The 20,136-nt window shown below is 35.9% G+C and overlaps 1 protein-coding gene across 3 annotated transcripts in view; it reads left to right on the forward strand.

Moving 5' to 3' along the window:
- Window positions 1-20,136, forward strand: part of FAF1 (Fas associated factor 1) — a 494,313-nt gene that overhangs the window by 356,404 nt on the left and 117,773 nt on the right. For all 3 annotated transcript variants that reach the window (XM_061121934.1, XM_061121932.1, XM_061121933.1), the window contains exon 13: window positions 5,373-5,527. In XM_061121934.1, the coding sequence (XP_060977917.1) occupies window positions 5,373-5,527 (155 nt within the window). The remainder of the gene's footprint in view (window positions 1-5,372; window positions 5,528-20,136) is intronic.

Genomic DNA, 20,136 nt, shown 5'->3' on the forward strand with positions numbered 1-20,136 from the left:
ACGTCACAGAGCTGGGAGGTGGCGAAGCAGGAATTTGTTTCCAGACAATGTAGCTTCATGCTGCTGTGCCACAGTTCTTACTGTGTGCTTGAGTCTTGGTTGGACGCTGGCTGGATCTGTGAATATCCATGTATAGGAACAAGATTGTGGAAATGGGACTGTGAACTGGGATGAACTAATTAGAACTGGCCATGAACTAATGAGAGCCTAGATTTAAAACAATAAATAAGATAGCTACAAACAACATTATGAGGTACTGGAGAAATTTGAATATGGACTCTGTATTAGATAATTGTACAATATTAAGTTGTAAATATTGTAAACAATATTAAATGTCTTAGGTGTGATTAAAGAAATAATGATTATGTAAGGGAATATCCTTATTTCTTAGGCGACAGACACTAAAGTAAAGTGGAGGTGTCATGATATGAGCAGCTTTAAATGTTTCAGGGAAAGAAGCATGAAAAGAATGATTGAGCAAATATGGCAAAATGTTAATAATTGATCAATCTAGGTAAAATATAAAGAGTGTTTACTGTTGTATCAGTTTATCAGTGCCTTGTATCAGTAAACCACCCCCAAACTTAAAAGAAGAGTGATGATTCTGACTATTATGGTGATAATATAAAAGGAGAAGCGAAACTGAAAATGGAGAAATAAAATTGGGTCCCAATTTACACAAAGATAATTATTTTTAATTTGTTTTAATTCTTATACTGAAAAAACTATGAAATACCATTTCTAGAAATCATTTGTCATATCAACTTCAAAATCATTGAACACACAAATTATGGATATTCTGGTGCCTAAAAAGAAACTGGACAACTTTCTTTTCAGTCCATCTGTAAATATTTTCTGAGTGTCTGCTCTGTGCCTGGCTTATTTTGAGACATAGCCAGCTCATTTCTTCCAGCTCTAATGTTCTGTAGTTCTGTGATGCTGAGTGTCTAAACACAATAGCTACTGTAGCTCAGGGCCAGGTCACATTGGTTGCTGTCAGCCTGGCATTTTCTAAGGATCAACTTAGTACCTTAGCGCCTGGATTTGAATATGAAGATTAGTGAAGCCCTGAAATTGCGGACACAGTTAAGCATCCCAAACACTAGTAGGAGAAATGAAGAAGCTGTATTTTTATGGCTATAATTTATCTTGAAGTGACCTTTAAATCCTTTATTTTGCATGGATATTTCCAGAATCTTGATCCAAACAGCTGCATTTTATTCGGCACCTACTACAGGCCATGCATTGTAAATAAGTATTTTACCTACTATATCCACAGTCCTTACATCTTACCCCCATAATCACACAGCTGGTAAGTGGCAAAACTAGGTTTAGCACAGAGCTTTCTGTTACTTTAATACTTGGAGGCTTTCCTTTAACTGTGTTACCAAAACCTAGATCACAAAGAGGGAGTCTGAGGAGAATATAGCTAGGCTGCTTGCCTTTTTCCTCAACCAGACTTACAGTCTCTCTGCCAAATTAGAAAGGACAAATAAAATGTACATTCTTTAAATGCCCTGATCTTATTGCTTCTCATATGATACTGCAATTAAATTTTTTGCTTTCCGCATTTGCCATCCCCTCCAGATCCCCAACTTTTAGAGAGCAAGGGAACTTTGTTTTATTCATCTTTATATTCTCAATGCCTAACACATAGGCACTCTGTAAATGTTATTGAACTGAATTATTAATGGGCCAAAGGGAAAAATGGTTATAGTAATGGAAAACAAAACATTTTCCTATGCTTTTTCTATGTACTAAATGCCCTTTCTTCACAAAAGCAGTTTTCTGATATGCTCAACCCAGTTCTCACTGTTTTGGCCTGTGTTTAGTTGAATCAATAAAGTACTCAGAAATTTGAGACTGGGGGGTTTCATTTAGGTGTGCCTATAATTTAATCAGAGGTTTAGGTAACCCAAATTTAGTAGCATTTTCATATTATTAAGTCTTAACATTTTACTATTTTTACTGTCATAATAGCAGAAGAAAAAAATTTCGTTGAAAGTTGAAAGTGTTATTAGGTTTGGGAGAAAAGATTATTTTAAGATTTTTCAGTTTTTCTTTTGAAAGCTACTATGGGAGTACCCCCAACCTGAAGATCCTTCTCTGATACTCTTTGTATCATCTCCTTTCTCACAGTTTAGAGCTTAAAGTGAGATTTTTTTTTTAAGTGTGTTTTCCTGGCATCTCATGTTTAACAGTGTCAGGGGTTTATGTCCCTGGAACGAAAACTGTTTCTCCAGAGCCTTTTTTCTCTCAGCTTCCAGTGAAAAGAGGGGCGAGGCGAGCCAGTCGCTTACCACAAAGCAGTGCCACCACAAAGGAAAGATTAAGGGTTTAGAGAGAGGTCAATGTGGGTTTTTCTCTAACTAAACACTTTCCTAAAGTTTCCTTGTGGAAAAATAATGAAGTCATCTCAGAGTTTTTAAAGAATTTTTATTTCTTTTTCACCGTCTGCATTCGCTTGTCTTCTCAGCATGGATGTTTAATCTTCCTAGGCTTTGTGAATTGGTCCAAATGAATAAGTGGTGAGCTGTCTCTCTAGGAGCTAGAGGCTTATTCTAAGGGCCTAATCACTGAGTAAACACATCTTTGCCCTCCCTCTCACAACTGCGATATAATAGTCGAGATTCTAGCACAGTAACCTGGATATTGCAGGGACCAATGCTTTGAAATGCAGAACGGTTGATCCTCCAAAACAGACAGTGCCTGATCTTTGCCTGCCTCTTTCTTCTTTTTTTAAATTAAATATTACCAAAGAGATGCTTTTTATTGCTTGATATTGTGCATTAGTGCCCTGGATTTCCAAGTTTAGTTTCAGTCAACACTGTCAGCTGCACTTATAGGGAACTCTCCATGTTGGGTTTCTTAGTAGCCTCTTCAGTATATGTGTGTTTGTTTTGGAAGAGCATTCAAATTAAATCAGTGAAATAGCAATGTAAATTGCTAATCTCTTTCCTAACGTCTGAATGTTCCATTGCAGTGTTCTTGAGAGAAATAAGCATTTTAAAGATTTAGCCATTGCTACTGTTCGGTTAAAAATATGGTGATTCAAAAATGGATAGCTCTCTTGTTCCCAGTGTCTCTTTAAATGTAGTTGCTGAAATACAATCAAGCAGAATTAGAGGTTGACATCTGTCTGTCTGTTGGGCTAGAGAGCGTCTAAGAAGAGGACTTGTTAGTGCTGAACTTGTTAGTGCTGCCAGGTTCACATTCCCATCCCTAAAGCAGTAGTTCTAGATTCGTTTACTAAGAGTGATTTGGCTACCATTTGGTATCTTTTTTGCCAGAGGGCTGTCGCTGATACCAGCATTCCTGTTTCTTTCCTCAAATATGCTAAGGCATGTGCTAATTTAGGGATGCAAAGAAGACCAGAAGAGATCCTGTTCTTACCCTTGAGAGACTTTGTTTAGAGGGGAAACTGGTTAACAATTACAATACTAACAGAAGAGATAGAGGCCCAAAAAGGAAGCGCTTAACACTGCCTTGGAGAATCAGGGAAGGCTTCATAGAGGCATTTACTTTGAGCCTTAAAGGTTGAGTAGGAGTCTTCCAAATAAATATCTCTCCCACAATATATCTGATTACAGACTTCCTAGATACCAGCTACTATTATCTGCAGGTGTCATCAACATAGATGAAAAAACCCTAAACCTTTCTTATTCGATGTTTCATCACTGCTGCTTCCTGCTGAGCCTGAGACAAAAACTATTTTAACAAATACTTGTTGAATGAATGAATTGACACCTGGAAGCAGCTACTGTTGGAGCTACTTACACTCGGAAGTTCTGCCCTTATTCACATTTCATGCTGTTTTCTGAGGCCCCAGAAGTACTGATGTGTGAGCATCTGGTGCCTTAATACTCTACAAGCTCTCTAAGCCTGGAGTGTAGAGTGGTTGGGTTCTTTGCTACTTCTGTAGTATCAAAGACAGAACACTAGGCTTGGAGTCAGCCAATCTGGATTCCAATCCCAGATATACTACTTACTTATTAGTTGTGGAATTTAGGATAAGCCAGGTTTCTAAAGCTCAGTTTCCTCATAGGTTAATAAAGTTAAGAATACTATTTTACAGGTTTGTTCTAGGGATTAAAGTAGATAATGGGTGTGTAACTAACACACTCACTTTGGAAGCATCTACTTCTGGCTACCCTCATCTAGTACAAAATTTTCCTTTGAAGAAAATAATGATTATTATTATTAGGATTGTTTATCAACATAATTCCAAGCATCAGATGTTCATCAGCGTGAACCCTTCTTCTATAAATGGGTTAAATAAATAAAAACCCTGGGTTATGAATAAAAACCCTTCTTTTGTTCATCTTACTACACAGCATTTTTTTTCCTCATCATCACATTCTTTTTCAATATGAGGGGAAGGACTCTAAGCTTCCTTGAAATTGTCCTTCACCAGAATTTCACAGATTAGTTTGTGTATTTATCATAATATTTTACCTTTCCATTTCCTGGTAACTGGCTATTCTTAAACTCAGCTGTTCTATAGGGTAGCACCAGAAAATTAGTTAAGGACAATTTAGGTTCTTTAACCATGTTTGCTGTGGTTAAAGCTGACATTTGCAAATTATATTGCTCAATATCAGTTTTTAGTTTCAGTTATTTTATTGATTATCTAGCTCTGACAAAGGGTACGTTTAAAAGAGCAAATGTCATTTCTTGAAAGCAAGTTTTATCAGGCAAAAAGCAGAGAATAATTTTCTATATGAGAAACTACATTGGATATTTTCTGAAATATAAACTAGAAGGAAATCAAGTGAAGTAAACATTTTTCTTTCATCCTTTCAAATGGCAAGTAGATATCAATCACATGTTCTGAAGTAAGGACTTTGACATGGGAAAACATTAAGGACTTTGAAATTACCTATGGAACTAAAACAAAAGTTATTTCAGACTTTTTTCTTTCAAGTAGAGGAGACTCTTCAGTGTTCAGGTTAAAAATATAAAAACTATGTAAGAGGAGATTTTGGCATTCAATCTTAATCAGTATTGTTTTCTCTGTATTGTTGAATAGCTCAGAATTAATTTTCCCTTTATGTATATAGTATGTACTAAATATGAAGAATTGTAATTACATTTCCTTTAAAGAAAATGCAATCCTATTTTGATTCATGCTTGAGATAGGCTTGCACATGTTAACAGTAATCTATGACAGCAGTCTGTAAGACAAGAGTATAATCATCCAAAGCAAAATGTATTCATATTAGTAGATGCTTTAGGAGCTCCAGGTGTCAGATACTCTTAGGGAATAGCATTTAATTTTTGTCTTTGTTGTTTGTATTGACTGATTGTGCCTTTCAAAATTCAAGAAATGTTACATTAGTGGATATTTTATCAATCTTTTCTCCTCTTTTCAGAGAAAGCTTCTTGCTATCTACCTCCACCATGATGAAAGTGTATTAACCAACGTGTTCTGCTCACAAATGCTTTGTGCTGAATCTATTGTCTCTTATCTGAGTCAAAATTTTATAACCTGGGCTTGGGATCTGACAAAGGATGCCAACAGAGCAAGGTAATACTGTTGTTCGTAAGTTATAAGTTGGGCTTTTTTTTTCTTTTTAAGTCATCATTGTATTTGATTTCTTATCATCATAAACATTTTCATCCTCAGCTTAAGTTTTCTATTATTACATTTAATTAGATAAAAACTGTTTGTTGTAGTTAATGTATGCAGTTGGTTACAGTTGTGAAAAAATACTTTAACTAATAAAAGATTTCTTAAATTCAGGAATAACCCAAAAACCAAAACCAAAATACATTGTTCATGTCTTTTTGCATTAATAAAATACATTTCTTTGTACTGATATTCTAATGTTCTAATATGTTGTTGAACATTAAAATCCGTTTCTAATAATATTCAGAAAAGACAAGGAAAATCTAATATATAATCCTCCTAGTAAGTTTACATTCTTAATAATTCCAGTGATGAAGGCAGGACATTCTGGACCAGTCCAGTGGAGTTGGTAATAGCTTAACTCTAGCATATGCTAATTGATGTAATCGCTTTATTGCACACATTCTTTTGCACACAGCCAGCAATACATCCATATTCTCAGTAGAAAAAAAAAAAATTCCCTTTCCTAGCTGTCAGGATAAATTTACTTAATTTGTTAATCATAACATCTGTAAGTAATGAATAATTCTTCATATTTTGCCTATTTGAGTTTACCATCTGAAATATATTTCATCTTGTTTAATTACACATGTGGCCATAACATCCTGTGATGCAACTTTGGGTGGTGTTAACATAATCATAATCACAGCCTGCTGATTTATGAACAGGAAGATTAAATTAATTCATTTCAAGGCAATCCTATTGTAGGTACATGATTTAAATGACTGTAGAACAATTGGAAATCATCTGATTTGTCTTTTTATTATTTTATGGCTCACTGAATTTTTGCTCATCATTCAGACTTTGTCTTATGTAATCTGAATCTGAAAAGAAAGATGATTCTTCCCTTAAAAGTGAAGCAAAAGAATGTTGAAGCAATTTCTTCATCTAATACTTCATTTCTTTAAGTAAATGATTAGGAATTTTCATAGGATGACTTCGTTCTGCCTTGGAAATATTCCCTGTTATACATAAATAAAGAACCTTTAGCACCTGTATTTGTTTAAATTAAATCAGGTTATTATTCACACTCAGTTAAAGGTGATGAAAAGCAGTGCCAAAAACAGATAAAAATGCAGCATCGAAGGTCTTTCATGAGGCAAAATACATAGACTGGAGACTTGGCTAAATCTCTTGCCATTCACTGGCAGTAAGGAATCTCCTCCTTTCCTTTTATCCACAACTTGATGGAGAAGGAAACACTATTTCTAAACCATCTGTAGTGGCTAAGTTCAGCAGGCTACCTGCTGTTATTTTGTTCTATCCTCCATTTAATTCCTTAGTTCCTTTTATTTTACAATGACAAAAAATTGCAGTGTAGTTTCTTTTGAAAAGCAGTGTTTGAGGGTTTTTTTTATGACTGGCGATCAACAGCCATGTAATTGCTTTGTTATGTTTTACTAAAGAAGTCTGTTAAGTAGCACAACTTTGATACACTAGTAATAAGAGTTTGCAGGTTACAGAGACACCTGTGGTGACCAAAGCGACAGAAGCTGCTTATTAGAAAGAGCCAGTACAGCTGTGTCCTGTTAACTCCTTATGACACTTTTTTAGAACACAAAATAAAGGCCTTGTTTAAGGTTTTAGAACTCTTTCTCAAGGAGTTGCAAGACCAACTATGAAGTATGATAGGATATTTTAATCTACATTTATGTGGCATCTCATTATTAAGTTACTGTTATGAAAATAAAAAGAAATGATATTAAAGACTAAATAGAAACATCTAGGAATTTAATAAACATTTATAGGAACAAGAAACAAGGCAATGGGGAGAAAAAGAACATAATTTCTGGGATTTAAAATATTTGACATCCTTATTCAAAGTCAAATTCTATCCATATTACAAATTAAATACTATTTTAAGGTATTACATTTATCTCTATAAAGTAATAAGTAAAATTATGTTGCTACTGTTTGTGTACAGCTGCTCATTTTTACAGTTAAGGTGTATGGTAAAATTCACATTCTATGAACACAAGATGAAAATTTGCTGAAATGGAATGTTCCTAATAAAGAGTAAAAGTAGATTTCCTTTTGATATACAAAATTATAAGAGAATTACTTAGACTGATGTATTGCCCCCCAAAAGAGTTTGACTTTAGCCACAGTTTTCTTACCATCTGCCATAGATTCATCTAAATAAAATTATCTAATTGAGTTTCCATCTCCAGGATGTCTATAAGCTGTTTGGTCTGGATGCTTTCTTGGTGGTTCTGTGAGACCGTCCTCTGATGTGATAGCTGGGGACACTGATGCCCAGGACAGGAAAGGACTTGCCAAACTGTTTTTTTTTCGCTTAAGAAATAGTTGGATTAAACCTACAGAAACATCAGTCCTCCATAATTTACTGTGAATCTCTTCTGTTTTAAGTGAAGGATATTGAACTAAGTGAATGCTTTGGTTAAGTTACAAGAATATGAATGTAAATTGATATTATAAGTTAGATATCCTGGTTTTGCTAACAATCCAGAATGCCTGATTTCGGTAACAAACTAGGATAAATAAGAAACAGATTTCTATAGAATGTCACAGATATACACCACTGAAGATATAGATGGTTTGGATTTCCCCCTTCCAAAATGATTCTAGTAACTTTCTAAGCTGAATACTTAAGTTATCCAATCTATATCTGTATAATGGATTAGAATAACTTCTCGATTGATCATGGAACAGTCCAAATATTAACTGAAACATTAAACTTTAACAGTAGTGATTACTTGCCTTTTTTCTCCCTCACTAAATCATGATCTTCTGGAAGGCCTTTTTTTATTTGTCTCATTAAACAAAGCACTTTACAAAATTCTGCGGAAGAAACTCAATAAGAATTTGACAAATGAATGTATTCATTTAATTCCACTTAAGAATGTTGCTTTTAATTTCAGTATTGTATGTCTAAATGGAAGTTTCTTTCTTAGAAAATTCTGTACAGTCTTACTGGTTGCCAGGTATAGTTGCATTTCAGAGCCATTTTTTCTTAAAGCAGTAGGCAGAAAGCCCTTGTTAGTCTTGAAAGGTGCTAGAGGATATAATTTCCCAAATATCCAGTAAAACAATGATCCTGATAAAAACAGTAGGATATAACTGTAAAGAAAAAGCTAAAACCAAATAGATAATAGTAAACAAAGAGACCTTGTAAACCAATGGAAGTGGCTAAAATATCTTAAGAAAGGTGTATATTCCTCCATGTTTATTCACTTATTAAACATTTATTGCTTCCCTGGTGGCTCAGATGTTTTAAAGAATCTGCTAGCAGTACAGGAGACCCAGGTTCGATCCTGAGTCAGAAAGATTCCCTGGAGAAGGAAATGGCTATACGCTACAGTCCAGGGGGTCACAAAGAGTCTAACATGACTGAGCGATTAACATTTTCACTTTTCAAACATTTACTGAATGTTTAATATGAACCAGGATCAGTGCTATGCACTGAGGATGATAAGTTGAAAAAGACATAGTGCTAATGCTTAAAACACTCATAGTCTAGTAGGTAAGACTGACGTAAGAGCTAATATGTAATATGAAATATATACAGGGTGCCTTGGGAGTATAGATGAAGTTCATACTAAGTCACTCTACCCGAGTGAGCCAGGGAAGGACTTGAACGAGATGGCACACAGAAGGTGATAATAGATTTTCACTCTTTCTCTTCAGAGATTTTTTAATATTAGCAGCATTTACTTTATTGAGTTGCAGATACTTGCTATTCTTACAAAAGGATATTGGTACTTTAAACTTCATAATTACCTATCTGAACTGTGGAGGAGAGAAAAAGTAGGAGTTGGCTAGCTAATGTAATCCTGTGTGGTATGAACCAAATTGAAATTAAGGCCAACCAGTCGGGGTAGACAGATTTCAAGAAGTTGTTTTGTCAATAATTCATGCTGGGATTGGCCTATGCTTATAGACAGTGAGCAGAGATCAGGACCCCTTTGGACTTGTAACATGTAAACAACCAGGGATTTAACTAGTAAACATAAACAGCAAAAATATTTTTAGCATAATATAGTGAGTGGATGGTCTATGAGAGAATAATTTCTTGAAATTCAGAACACATATCATTTCTAGGAAGCCTTACATCCACTCCCTTTCTTCCCTTGCCTCAGTCTGGGGGAAAATGCACATTCTGTATACTGCCATAGTATCACTGTGCTAACTTGTGTTGATGGCATTCATTATATGGAATGTTTATTGTCTGTCTCCCTGTTAGGTTGTCAGCTTCCCAAGGGAGCTGTAATGTCTGTAATGTCAATGCATTAAAGTACCTTTTAAAATATAAGTGTTATATTGATAGATTGAACCAATAATCTAATAGGATTTTTGAAACATAATGAATAAGAGAGATCAGCTTGGATAGTGGAAATATCATTGGAAATGCTACCATGTCCCTCTAATTGTATGATTTTCCCCAACAGCCGTTAATAGGAATAATAAAGCAAAAGCCTTCAAAAGTCTTCTCCTTGCAGAATGAACTAAAAATAACTAGAAGGGGTACCTCATCTTCTGCTAACATTAGTACCCCAGGCTGTCATGGCCTCAGCTCGTGTGCCCCTGGCACCCACTGGCCATCTGGAAAGAGGATTGAATTCTAACCAAGATGAGTTTATCCATTGGTTCCAAATTTTCTCCCCCAGACTCACCAAATCTCTGTGATACCTCTAAAGCAATTGGTCTCTCAAATTGGGCCTTTGGGATGGTACTCTGAACCTTCTGCTTTGGTACTGACATTGATTAAAATAAATATGCCCATTGGATATATAAGAATGGTGGACTTGCTTCATGGTAAGTATGTCAAGAAGCTAGGCAAAGGTCCATCTGGGCACCATCATAATTAAATATATATAGAACTATAGAAAAAACTCTATTAGAGCTATTTGGGACTGATAGTGGGGACATTGACACATGAGTGCCCTTGGTGTTGAACTACAGGTTCTTGACCGAAGTTGTTTCATCAGGGAAAGCCATGTAACACGTGTGGCACAATAAACCACCCATACTAACCAGTAATAAGTAGGTTAATGGGTATCACTTATTCTGAATAGGCCCACGTGGCTAATGTCTTAGTACGTCCAGTATAGATACTGCTTTAGATTATCTCATTATAGAAAATTTAAACATTGAATTTGACTAGGATAGTGCAAACTGGGTAATCAACAATATATGAGTGCTGAAGAATGAGCTGCTTATATGTAAGTTCCTGAGATGAAAATGTTTGGCACATCAGTGTATATGCCACGAAGTGTTAAATTGGGCATTGCACACTATTTCTAAGTGGTGTTCAGAGTAGCTGCAAATAGAAACCCTAGGAATTACTGACAGAGCCTGGGTTACACAGGTTACGTGTAACATATGTAGCATTACACAGTTAGTACCAGTGTTCACAGACAATTCTGTTGCCTATCAGTGTTAGCTTTTGAACTTAATGCCCTTGGGTGCAGCATTTCAGGTCACTGTAGACTTACGCTGCTGTGCTGACAGGTACTTGTTAGCCTTGATATTCAAGTAATAGTTTTCCACATTACTTAATCTTTGGCAAGAGTTAATTGGCTTAAATCTCTTATCATCAGTAGGTTGTCTGCCTGCTCTTTCCATCTCAGTAATTAGCCATATCACAGTGGCTTACCCTTAATTCCAAACTGCTTGCTGGTTCATGCCTGGCTGAAGCTAGCTGACCATGTTACTCTAACCCTATGCTTCCATTTAATCCAGCAAATATAGCCCAGGTGTGGTGTCTCCTTGGGAGACACAAGGAGTGTTAATTTCCAGCTGCTTCCCTAGGAGCAGATATGGATTCTGCAGAAGTAGCTGATAAAAACAGATGGACATGTTATGGTCAGAGTATTAAGACTTCCAGAGTGCTTTCATGCCAGATTTCCATATAATTTCCCCCAAACTCCTTTATTTCCTTTGTGACACATTTTCCTTCCAAATCCTTAGAAAGGAAATGTATTGCCATCCTAAACATCCCAGGTCAAGACTTAATTAATGCTTTAAAATAAAGGTTCCAAAACACCAGGAGAGTTTGTCATTTTCTCCCTGGTTTGTTTTGTGAAGAGGGAGGAGAGAAGGTGAGGAGGAACCCCTCCTGTTCCATGATTACATCCTACCCACTCATTTTCTCCTTTTCTCCTCTGCTTTTGATTTTTAGTGGCGGTCTTAACAGAATGTCAAGATCAATTTGCAGCATGGTTTAACTCAAGGTTTGCATTCTGCCAGCAGCAATTGTCCCTGCAAACAATGCTGTGTGTTCTTGTAACTTCAGAAGCTTTTAGAAGGATCATGGCAAGGGCAGCATCTAATGACTTTATTAGTGTAGGGTTTCAAAATGGGCTCAGTAATTGTTCATATCTCTTCGTCAGCAAGTCATAATTACTGCTCAGCATTGTCCAAGGGTGCTCTTGTAAATAGTTTCCTAATAGTACTGAAAGGAAGGAAAAGAGGGAGAGGATAAAAGGTGATGGCCTCTTACAATTGAGAAGAAGCCAGCCTGTTTATAGATGATGGCTAAACTGTTCACAATTCATTTTTTACTTTTTAAAATAGACAGTTATCCTTTTAAAAGTGTTCTTTGATATAACTTAAATTACCACTTTACAAGCTTTTTTAACTCTGATTTGGATACTTCCCACACTGCTACCTAGTACTGCAGTCATAACTGTCTGGTGGTGCATGCATTGTATCTGAATCAAGCATTTGTGTAAAAACAATTTTACTTCCTTGACATTCATCTATTAATAATTAATAGTATTCAAGAAATATGTGTTTAACTCAGATACAGTTATCTGTTTTCACAGTCTACATGAAGACTATTATAAAAGAACAATGCAGGGTGATACTGTTGACATGGCAGTCCGAAAGCACATTTATCAAATCCCATTTTCCTCATGCACTAGACTTTTCTTATTACTCTATTGGTGGTTTCCTTGGTCTTTCTCCTAAACTCTGTGCTTTGAGTATCCTAGGGATCTTGATTTTGAGTCATAGAATTAAAAGAATTGTTGCATTCTCAAGATATATAAAGTTTGAGCTTCATACCAAGCCTTCACCCCCTTGTGCTGTATTGCCAAATCCATACCTCTTGTGTGACTCCCATGTATAGTTTTGTGCAAATATTCACTTCCAATGGCTAGTTATCTTTGTATTTTAGGAAATACAGGTTCAAATAAATATGACTACCAGAGATACTTGATTCAATTTATATATATAGATTACTCAACCTGAGTTATTAAATGAAACAAATTCTAAAACGACGACATTCCCCAAATAAAATGTTTTTAAAGTAATATACCCCCTCATATCATTTGCTTTTCTTCTTTCCTGAAATTGATAAGATCTCAAGAGATTTTTCTTAATTGCTTCGTCAGTATTGATAATTTCTATTTTCGTGGTTGTTTCTGAAGAATTTTTTACTAATCATGCCATCTATGCCATTTAAATTGGTAGCATATTTTTCTCTTTCATAAATGCTGATAATAAAATGCTGAGAGAAACTATAAAAGAAACATATTAGGTCAGCCATGTAAAACCACCCATGGAAACTGATTCCTTTGATACTTTTCCAGTATTTGCCTTTCAGTCTACATAGGTGCTCAAAAGAGGTTTTAGTGCCCAATAATCTTAGTGATTGAATCTGCCAAACATACCACCAAAAATTGAAAGAGGAAATAACTACTTGTCTGGAGTTGAGGGATCAGGTGAACTCCTATTTTGTAGATGTTTAGGTAGTTTTTTAGGGAATAGGTTTGGTATCCATTACTTCAGCATACATTTATATCTTTGTACTTGGTTGGTTGCATTATCATAATAGAAAGAAGTATCAGTTTTATATATTTACAAAGAAAGAGTTAACTGTAGGGGTTTTTAAACAGCCATCTGTTAATTTATCTGTTGTTGACTGATTCAGCCTGTAGCCACAACAATTTTTAAAATCCTCCTAATAAGTTGTCACCTTTCATGTATCTTTCCTTTTCTCAGTATGTGATCAGCACCAGGAAAGTCCTCTTTAACATACTTCTCGACAGATCTCAACTAAGGAAAGAATGAGGCAAGTTTATATGAACAATAAAGAGACTGTGACTTTTATGTCTCAATCTGAGAAATTATGTTTCCCAGTCCCAGTATCAAATAAGGTTGTCTCAAATAAGTTACCTAACAACCACAGCAACAAAAATTTATTATTTGGATGTTATGAAAGCTATGCAACTATTATTTATTAGTTCTTAAAGTAAAACCTATTCACATTTAAATATGTTAGCTGTTATTCTTAAAAGACTGATTTTCAATACAACTGTTTCCTCATTGTTTATGCAGACAGTCATACGTAAATCATAAAATGTAGGTAAATTAAGAATAAGACTCAGTTAGTCTGGGATTATGAGGAATAAGGGGTTATTAGGCAGGTGGTATAATATTTGTACCTTTTTTTTTTCTTCTGTGAAAATGTGGGGGACCTGACCCTATTTGAACTTTTTACCTCTAAAATTCTTTGACTTTCTGATGATGTGAACACACAATTCTCAATAGAAAAATGAGAGGTAAGCAAGATTTCATTTTAAAAATGAATGTTAATAAAATTTGTAAGTAGATTGTAGCGTACTGCCCTTACCAGCTTGTGATGCAATCAGAGTGACCTTAATGGGGTCTAGCTAAGGAAACCACAACCATTTCCCACCTCTTTTACCAATAAAGGCATCTTCCTTATTCTTAGAACTGTCATTCAAACTCTTGCCATTTGTGATGGGAGCTTCTGCTTACTGACAGAGTGTCAGTGCTAAGATCAAGATTATCAATACTGCTTTAAAACACACACACACACATAGCAATTGCAATCATTAATTAAGCCCCAACTGCGTGTCAGATGCTGTGTATGTTGTTGAGTCGCTCGGTCATGTCTGACTCTTTGCGACCCCGTGGACCATCTCCCGAAACTTGCTCAAATTCATGTCCATTGAGTTGGTGATGCCATCCAACCATCTCATCCTGTGTTGTCCCCTTCTCCTTCTGCCTTCAATCTTTCCCACCATCAGGGTCTTTTCTAATGAGTCAGCTTTTCGCATCAGGTGGCCAAAGGATTGGAGCTTCGGCTTCAGCCTCAGTCCTTCCAATGAATATTTAAGGTTAATTTCCTTTAGGATTGACTGGTTTGATCTCTTTGCAGTCCACGGGACTCTCAAGAGTCTTCTCTAACACCACTATGTATAAGCTCACTTAATCCTCAGTCTATATATACATTAACCCCACTTAACTATAGTTCTGTAAGGTCAATCGTAAAGTCCAATTTCACATGTTAGGAAGCTATTTTGACTCAGATTCTGTGACTTACTCAAGGTCATGTAAATGGTTGTTCCAGATATAAATCCTAGATCTACCTGTGGTTTTCTGCCTCATACTTCTTGTCCCTTGACCTTGTCAGGCTGGATTATTACCAACAAATTGTACAAAAACTGTGCATAGACCTGTGGGAGGTATAAGAGAAGTATAAGACATGATCTTTTGCTTAGGGAACAAATAAACACCAAATTCACCAAATCTTAAAGAGTTGGGAGTTAGAAACATTCTTAGTTAACATCCAGTTTGCAACTGTGCAGGCATTTTCCCCTATGTTATGTCTAACTGATATTACTACAGTCTCTACATGATGGCTCAAATGGTAAAGAATCTGCCTCCTATGTGGGAGACCTGGGTTTGATTCCTGGGTTGGGAAGATTCCCTGGTGAAGGAAATGGCAACCCACTCCAGTATTCTTGCCTGGAGAATTCCATGGACAGAGGAGCCTGGTGGGCCCCAAATAAGTTAGCAAAGAATCGGACATGACCTGAATTACTAACATTTTCACTTTCACTTTACTACATGAATCCTGCTAGGGACAGAGAGATGAAAGCTTCAAAAGATTTTGAGTGGCAGAGGTTTTTGCAATAGTACTTTTTCCCATAGAGAACTTCTGCAACTTGCTCCCTTTGGGTTCTAGTTTTGGCCTTGGAATTACCTGAAATAAGACTAGCTTCTTTTCTGCATTGTAGTCTTTTATTTGTTTAGCCCTAACTGTCTTGTTTGCCTTAATTTTCCTCCCTTTCCAACTAAGTATATTTATTTCTTCCGTTGTTCCTCATATGATAGAGTATCTAGACCTAGCCCATTCTGAAGGGGCCCAGAATCGAGCATAACACTTCACTGGAAATTTGTCTGATGCTGTGCTCAGTTGTAGTCTATAACTCTATTATTGGCTTTTATTGAACTGAGGAAGTCAACTAAAATCCCCTAGCAGTTTTTCAGGTATGGGGTGGTCCAGAATGGACTGGGTCTGAGTTGTTATTGACATTAAACCAGATTTCTACCATTCTCTACTAATGCAATTGATTGGCAAGATCTTCTGAAGCTTTGGTTCTATTAACTCTCCCAAATTTTATCACTTGTAAACAATACTTGAACTTCTTATTGTCTCCACTCCTGTTATTATTCTTGATAATTCTCTCAGTTCCCAGACTTGTCCAACTAGAGAAAAAATGTTTTCTTCTCTTTGTTTACCACACTTAGATCTGGTCATCAATAGAAACTGTATCACCTTATATATTTTTATTTCAAACATCTGACTCTGATGAACACATCCTATTCCACTCACCTCCTCAAGTGTCACCAGTGCTAAAGTTGTTTCATTTTGTTTTTATCTCATTATGCCCTTCAGTCTATTGAGCCCCACCACCTGACCTCATCCACCCTTTCCTGTGTCCAGTCTTCATTTCCTTCCTTGTCCTATTTAAATTTCAAGGTTCATCATTATCACTTCTTTGTACTACTTGAAACTCCTTCATCTCTGTCTTCCTCCATTGCACTCAATTTGTTGACCCAAACTATTCACCTTCTCTATGCCCATGCCTTGCAGTTGAACACTGCTGGAGACAATCACACTGACTGATTTTTTAAAAAATAAGTGCAAGCAAGGTTTTGTACATAAGCATTGAATTCAGTTCTGAATTCAGTTCTGGCAGCTAAAGGAGAAAGAGGAAATGTGATAGGCATATCCTCACTCATTCATCTATCCATCCAATGTATATTTATTTTATGTGCCAGGTACTATGCCTTAGAGTTTATGATTTACCATTTAAATTTTTCATTGTCTGATAAAAGGTAGCCTAATCATTTGTGTCAAAATTTCCTGGCACTGAATTCAAAGAAGAATTTAGTTGCATGATTTTCAATTTGAGAAACATTAGGAAATATAATAAAATATAAAAAGCAATTATTTTCTACTATTGTAGAAAGATGAATCACTTTAAATAGATATTTCATATATTAATCCCCTGTAAAAACAGAGGGCTTTGTGTTAAGTCTTTTTTCAGAGATGGTAATTCTTTAGGTGAATACAGCCCTGAAATACGCCTTTTCATGATCTAACTCATAACAGGCATAGAGCTTAGAAAAAGCCTTGTAGTAAACCTGACCGTTCAACTTTCTGTCAAACATCAGCTGTCTCAAATGAGCCTTTGTCGAGTGCTGCGTTGTAATCAGTTCTTACTTGAAAGCTTTGGTGAGTGACTAAAGTGCTAATACTCTGTGCTGTTGGTCATTTATCTTTTAAAAACTTTTCTCCTGTGTATAAGACTTCTCCTGATGCTCTTCTACATTTTTTTAACCATTAGAATAATAGTTCTTTTCAAATACATAAGGAAATTGTATATAAATATCAAGGTCTCAAGAAAAGCCAACCAACTCTGAAAAATTTTTATAAAATAATGCTAAGTGAATCTTACATAATAATAAAATCACAAAGTCTCCAAATTTTGCAGGAAAAAAAAATATATATAGACTATAACATGAAAAAAATATGTATATCTTCATTCCCCACCTTAGAGTAGGGCATAATCTTACTTTATGATGATTCCGTAGAAGTTACAGAGCACTGAAACTTTTTTTTTTTTTTTTAGCACTGTAACTTTTAATACAGTGCTTGGCACTGTATTGTATGTATGACTTATTGTTTAAGTGATATGAGTCTAAGATGTGCTGTTATAACTGACTTTAGGAACCATTTTGCCATATATTTAATTTGGGGGGAAGGGAAGAGAAAGGAAAAGCCCATTTTGACTCTAAAGCTTATAATAGGGAGGAAAAAGAGGTAATATTGATTAATTCACAGACCAACTCCCAGAGTAGATATTATTGCCTTCACTTTATGTGTGAGAAAACAAAGGCTCAGAGAGATTAGGGCTTCCCTGGTAGCTCAGTTGGTAAAGAATCCACCTGCAGTGCAGGAGACCCTGGTTCGATCCCTGGGTTGGGAAGATCCCCTGGAGAAGGGAAAGGCTACCAACTCCAGTATTCTGGCCTAGAGAATTCCATGGACTGTATGGTCCATGAAGTTGCAAAGAGTCAGACACAACTGAGTGGCTTTCACTCACTCACTCACTCACTCAGAAAGATTAAGATATCCAAAGAAACAATTGAAGTGAAGTTGCTCAGTCGTGTCTGACTCTTTGCAACCCCATGGACTGTAGCCTACAAGGCTCCTCTGTCCATGGAATTTTCCAGGCAAGAGTACTGGAATGGGTTGCCATTTCCCTCTCCAGGGGATCTTCCCAACCCAAGGATCAAACCCCGGTCTCCCGCATAGCAGGCAGACGCTTTACCGTCTGAGCCACCAGGGAAGCCCCCAAAGAAATAATTAGTAAGCAACAAAATCAGGTTTATTTTACTCCAAAGTCTTTGTCTCACAATATTATGTTGCTTACAATGATTCCTATTAATACTTTCTCTAATACGTTAAAATTCAGATACTTTATACCTCTTCTAAGTAACATTTTCAATTAATAGATGGTGACCAGATGAAATTATGTTAAAACTACAGTATGCTAAAAATCAGGTGGGAATCTTAGAGTCATGAACTTGTGGATGAATACCTGCTATTTTGAGGGATCAAATGACCTATCAAGGTAGAAGCATACTGAAAGAAGCCTTGGAGACTATGGTAATTCATACCAACTGTCTTAATTAAACTGATTTCAAGGGACTTCCCTGGTAGTCCAGTGACTAGGGCTCTGCCAGGGAGCCCAAGTTTGATCCCTGGTCAGGGAGCTAGATCCCACATGCGACAACTAAGACCTGGCACAGCCAAATAAATAAATAAAATAAACTGATTTCAACTAAAGTAGTTGGAAGAGAGAAAGGAAGATTGTATGATCATCAGTGTTACAGTGGAGATAAAAGTTACTGAAGCATGAACTAGCCCATTCTTGTAACAAATATTGATATATACTGTTTGGCAGTAGGTGCTAGAAATACAGATGTGATTAAAAGATGATTCTCCTACTAGCTGTCCAGGAGCATTATCTTGGAACAGAAAGTTCTCCATGATTTCTAAGCTCCCATTCCTTTCTCTGATTTTTTTCCAGCCCTTAATCTGAGCCACTCTATCTAGCCCCCAGTTTTACATCAGATTATGTTTCCTGTTTGGCAGTGTTGATTTATCAAGCCCGAAATAGTCTTATTATCTTAAGAACAAAGACCATGTCTTATCTTGCATGTTTAGTAGACCCTCATAAATACTGATCAATTGGTAAAGGGCAGAACACAGAAAAAATATTATCTGCCATTTAACATAAATTTGCTCTCTTGTATAGCCCCTGGAAAATGAATCTTCTCTTTACATTGCTAGAGAAGAAATGTCTGCATTTGATAAGCTATTGGGTTAAATGTTCTCTGTTCTCTCACCCAACTTAAAATGGGGTACTTAAATGTTTTTGAGTAATAAATGTTTATATTCTTACTCATGGTGAGAAGACAGCCAGTTATCTGATTATTGTCCCTCCAAAAAATTAGTATAAATTGGTCCCTGTAGATTAGTTATAGCCCTGTCATTAAACTGTCAGTGTCTCAAAGCATTTCCACTTGAATAATTTATACATGACAACAAGGAGATAAATGTTTTTTTTTTTAAAAATCTCTGACTGCTCATCTATTGAGACGATTTAGCAGTTTACTATTACTGGTTAGTCTTAAACCACAGACAAGTGAAAGATGCTTTTCAGATTAAATTTTCACAAAGTTTCATCTTATGTTTTCTTAAATTCACCTTTAGTTTGTCTATGTTCTTTAACACGCACGCATTCAGTATTTGCATTTGTACAGTATTTGCATTTGTACAGAGAGACATTATACTATTCTTTTAGAAAACAATTTGACAGTATGTATCACCAGTCATTAAATGATTCTATACTTTTTTACCCTGTAATTCCACTTCACAGACAGACTTTTCCCTTAAAAATACTTTAAGAATTTATCCCAGTATTATTTATACTGATAAAAAAAAAAACTAAAAAGAAAAATCTAGTTGTAGGTGAATAGTTATGAATATGGCGATGTTACGTCTACTCAATGGAATGTTATTCAGCCATCTAACTTGCTGGTTCATTACTATTGTGCAGGTGGCGAGAGGACTGTATCCAACTAAATACTGATTACCACAGGAAGAAAAAGATGTACTTGTGCAAAAGACTGATAAGAAATAGACAAATGTGATT

The sequence above is a fragment of the Dama dama genome, chromosome 20, assembly GCF_033118175.1.
Source record: "Dama dama isolate Ldn47 chromosome 20, ASM3311817v1, whole genome shotgun sequence".
Lineage (NCBI taxonomy): Eukaryota > Metazoa > Chordata > Mammalia > Artiodactyla > Cervidae > Dama > Dama dama.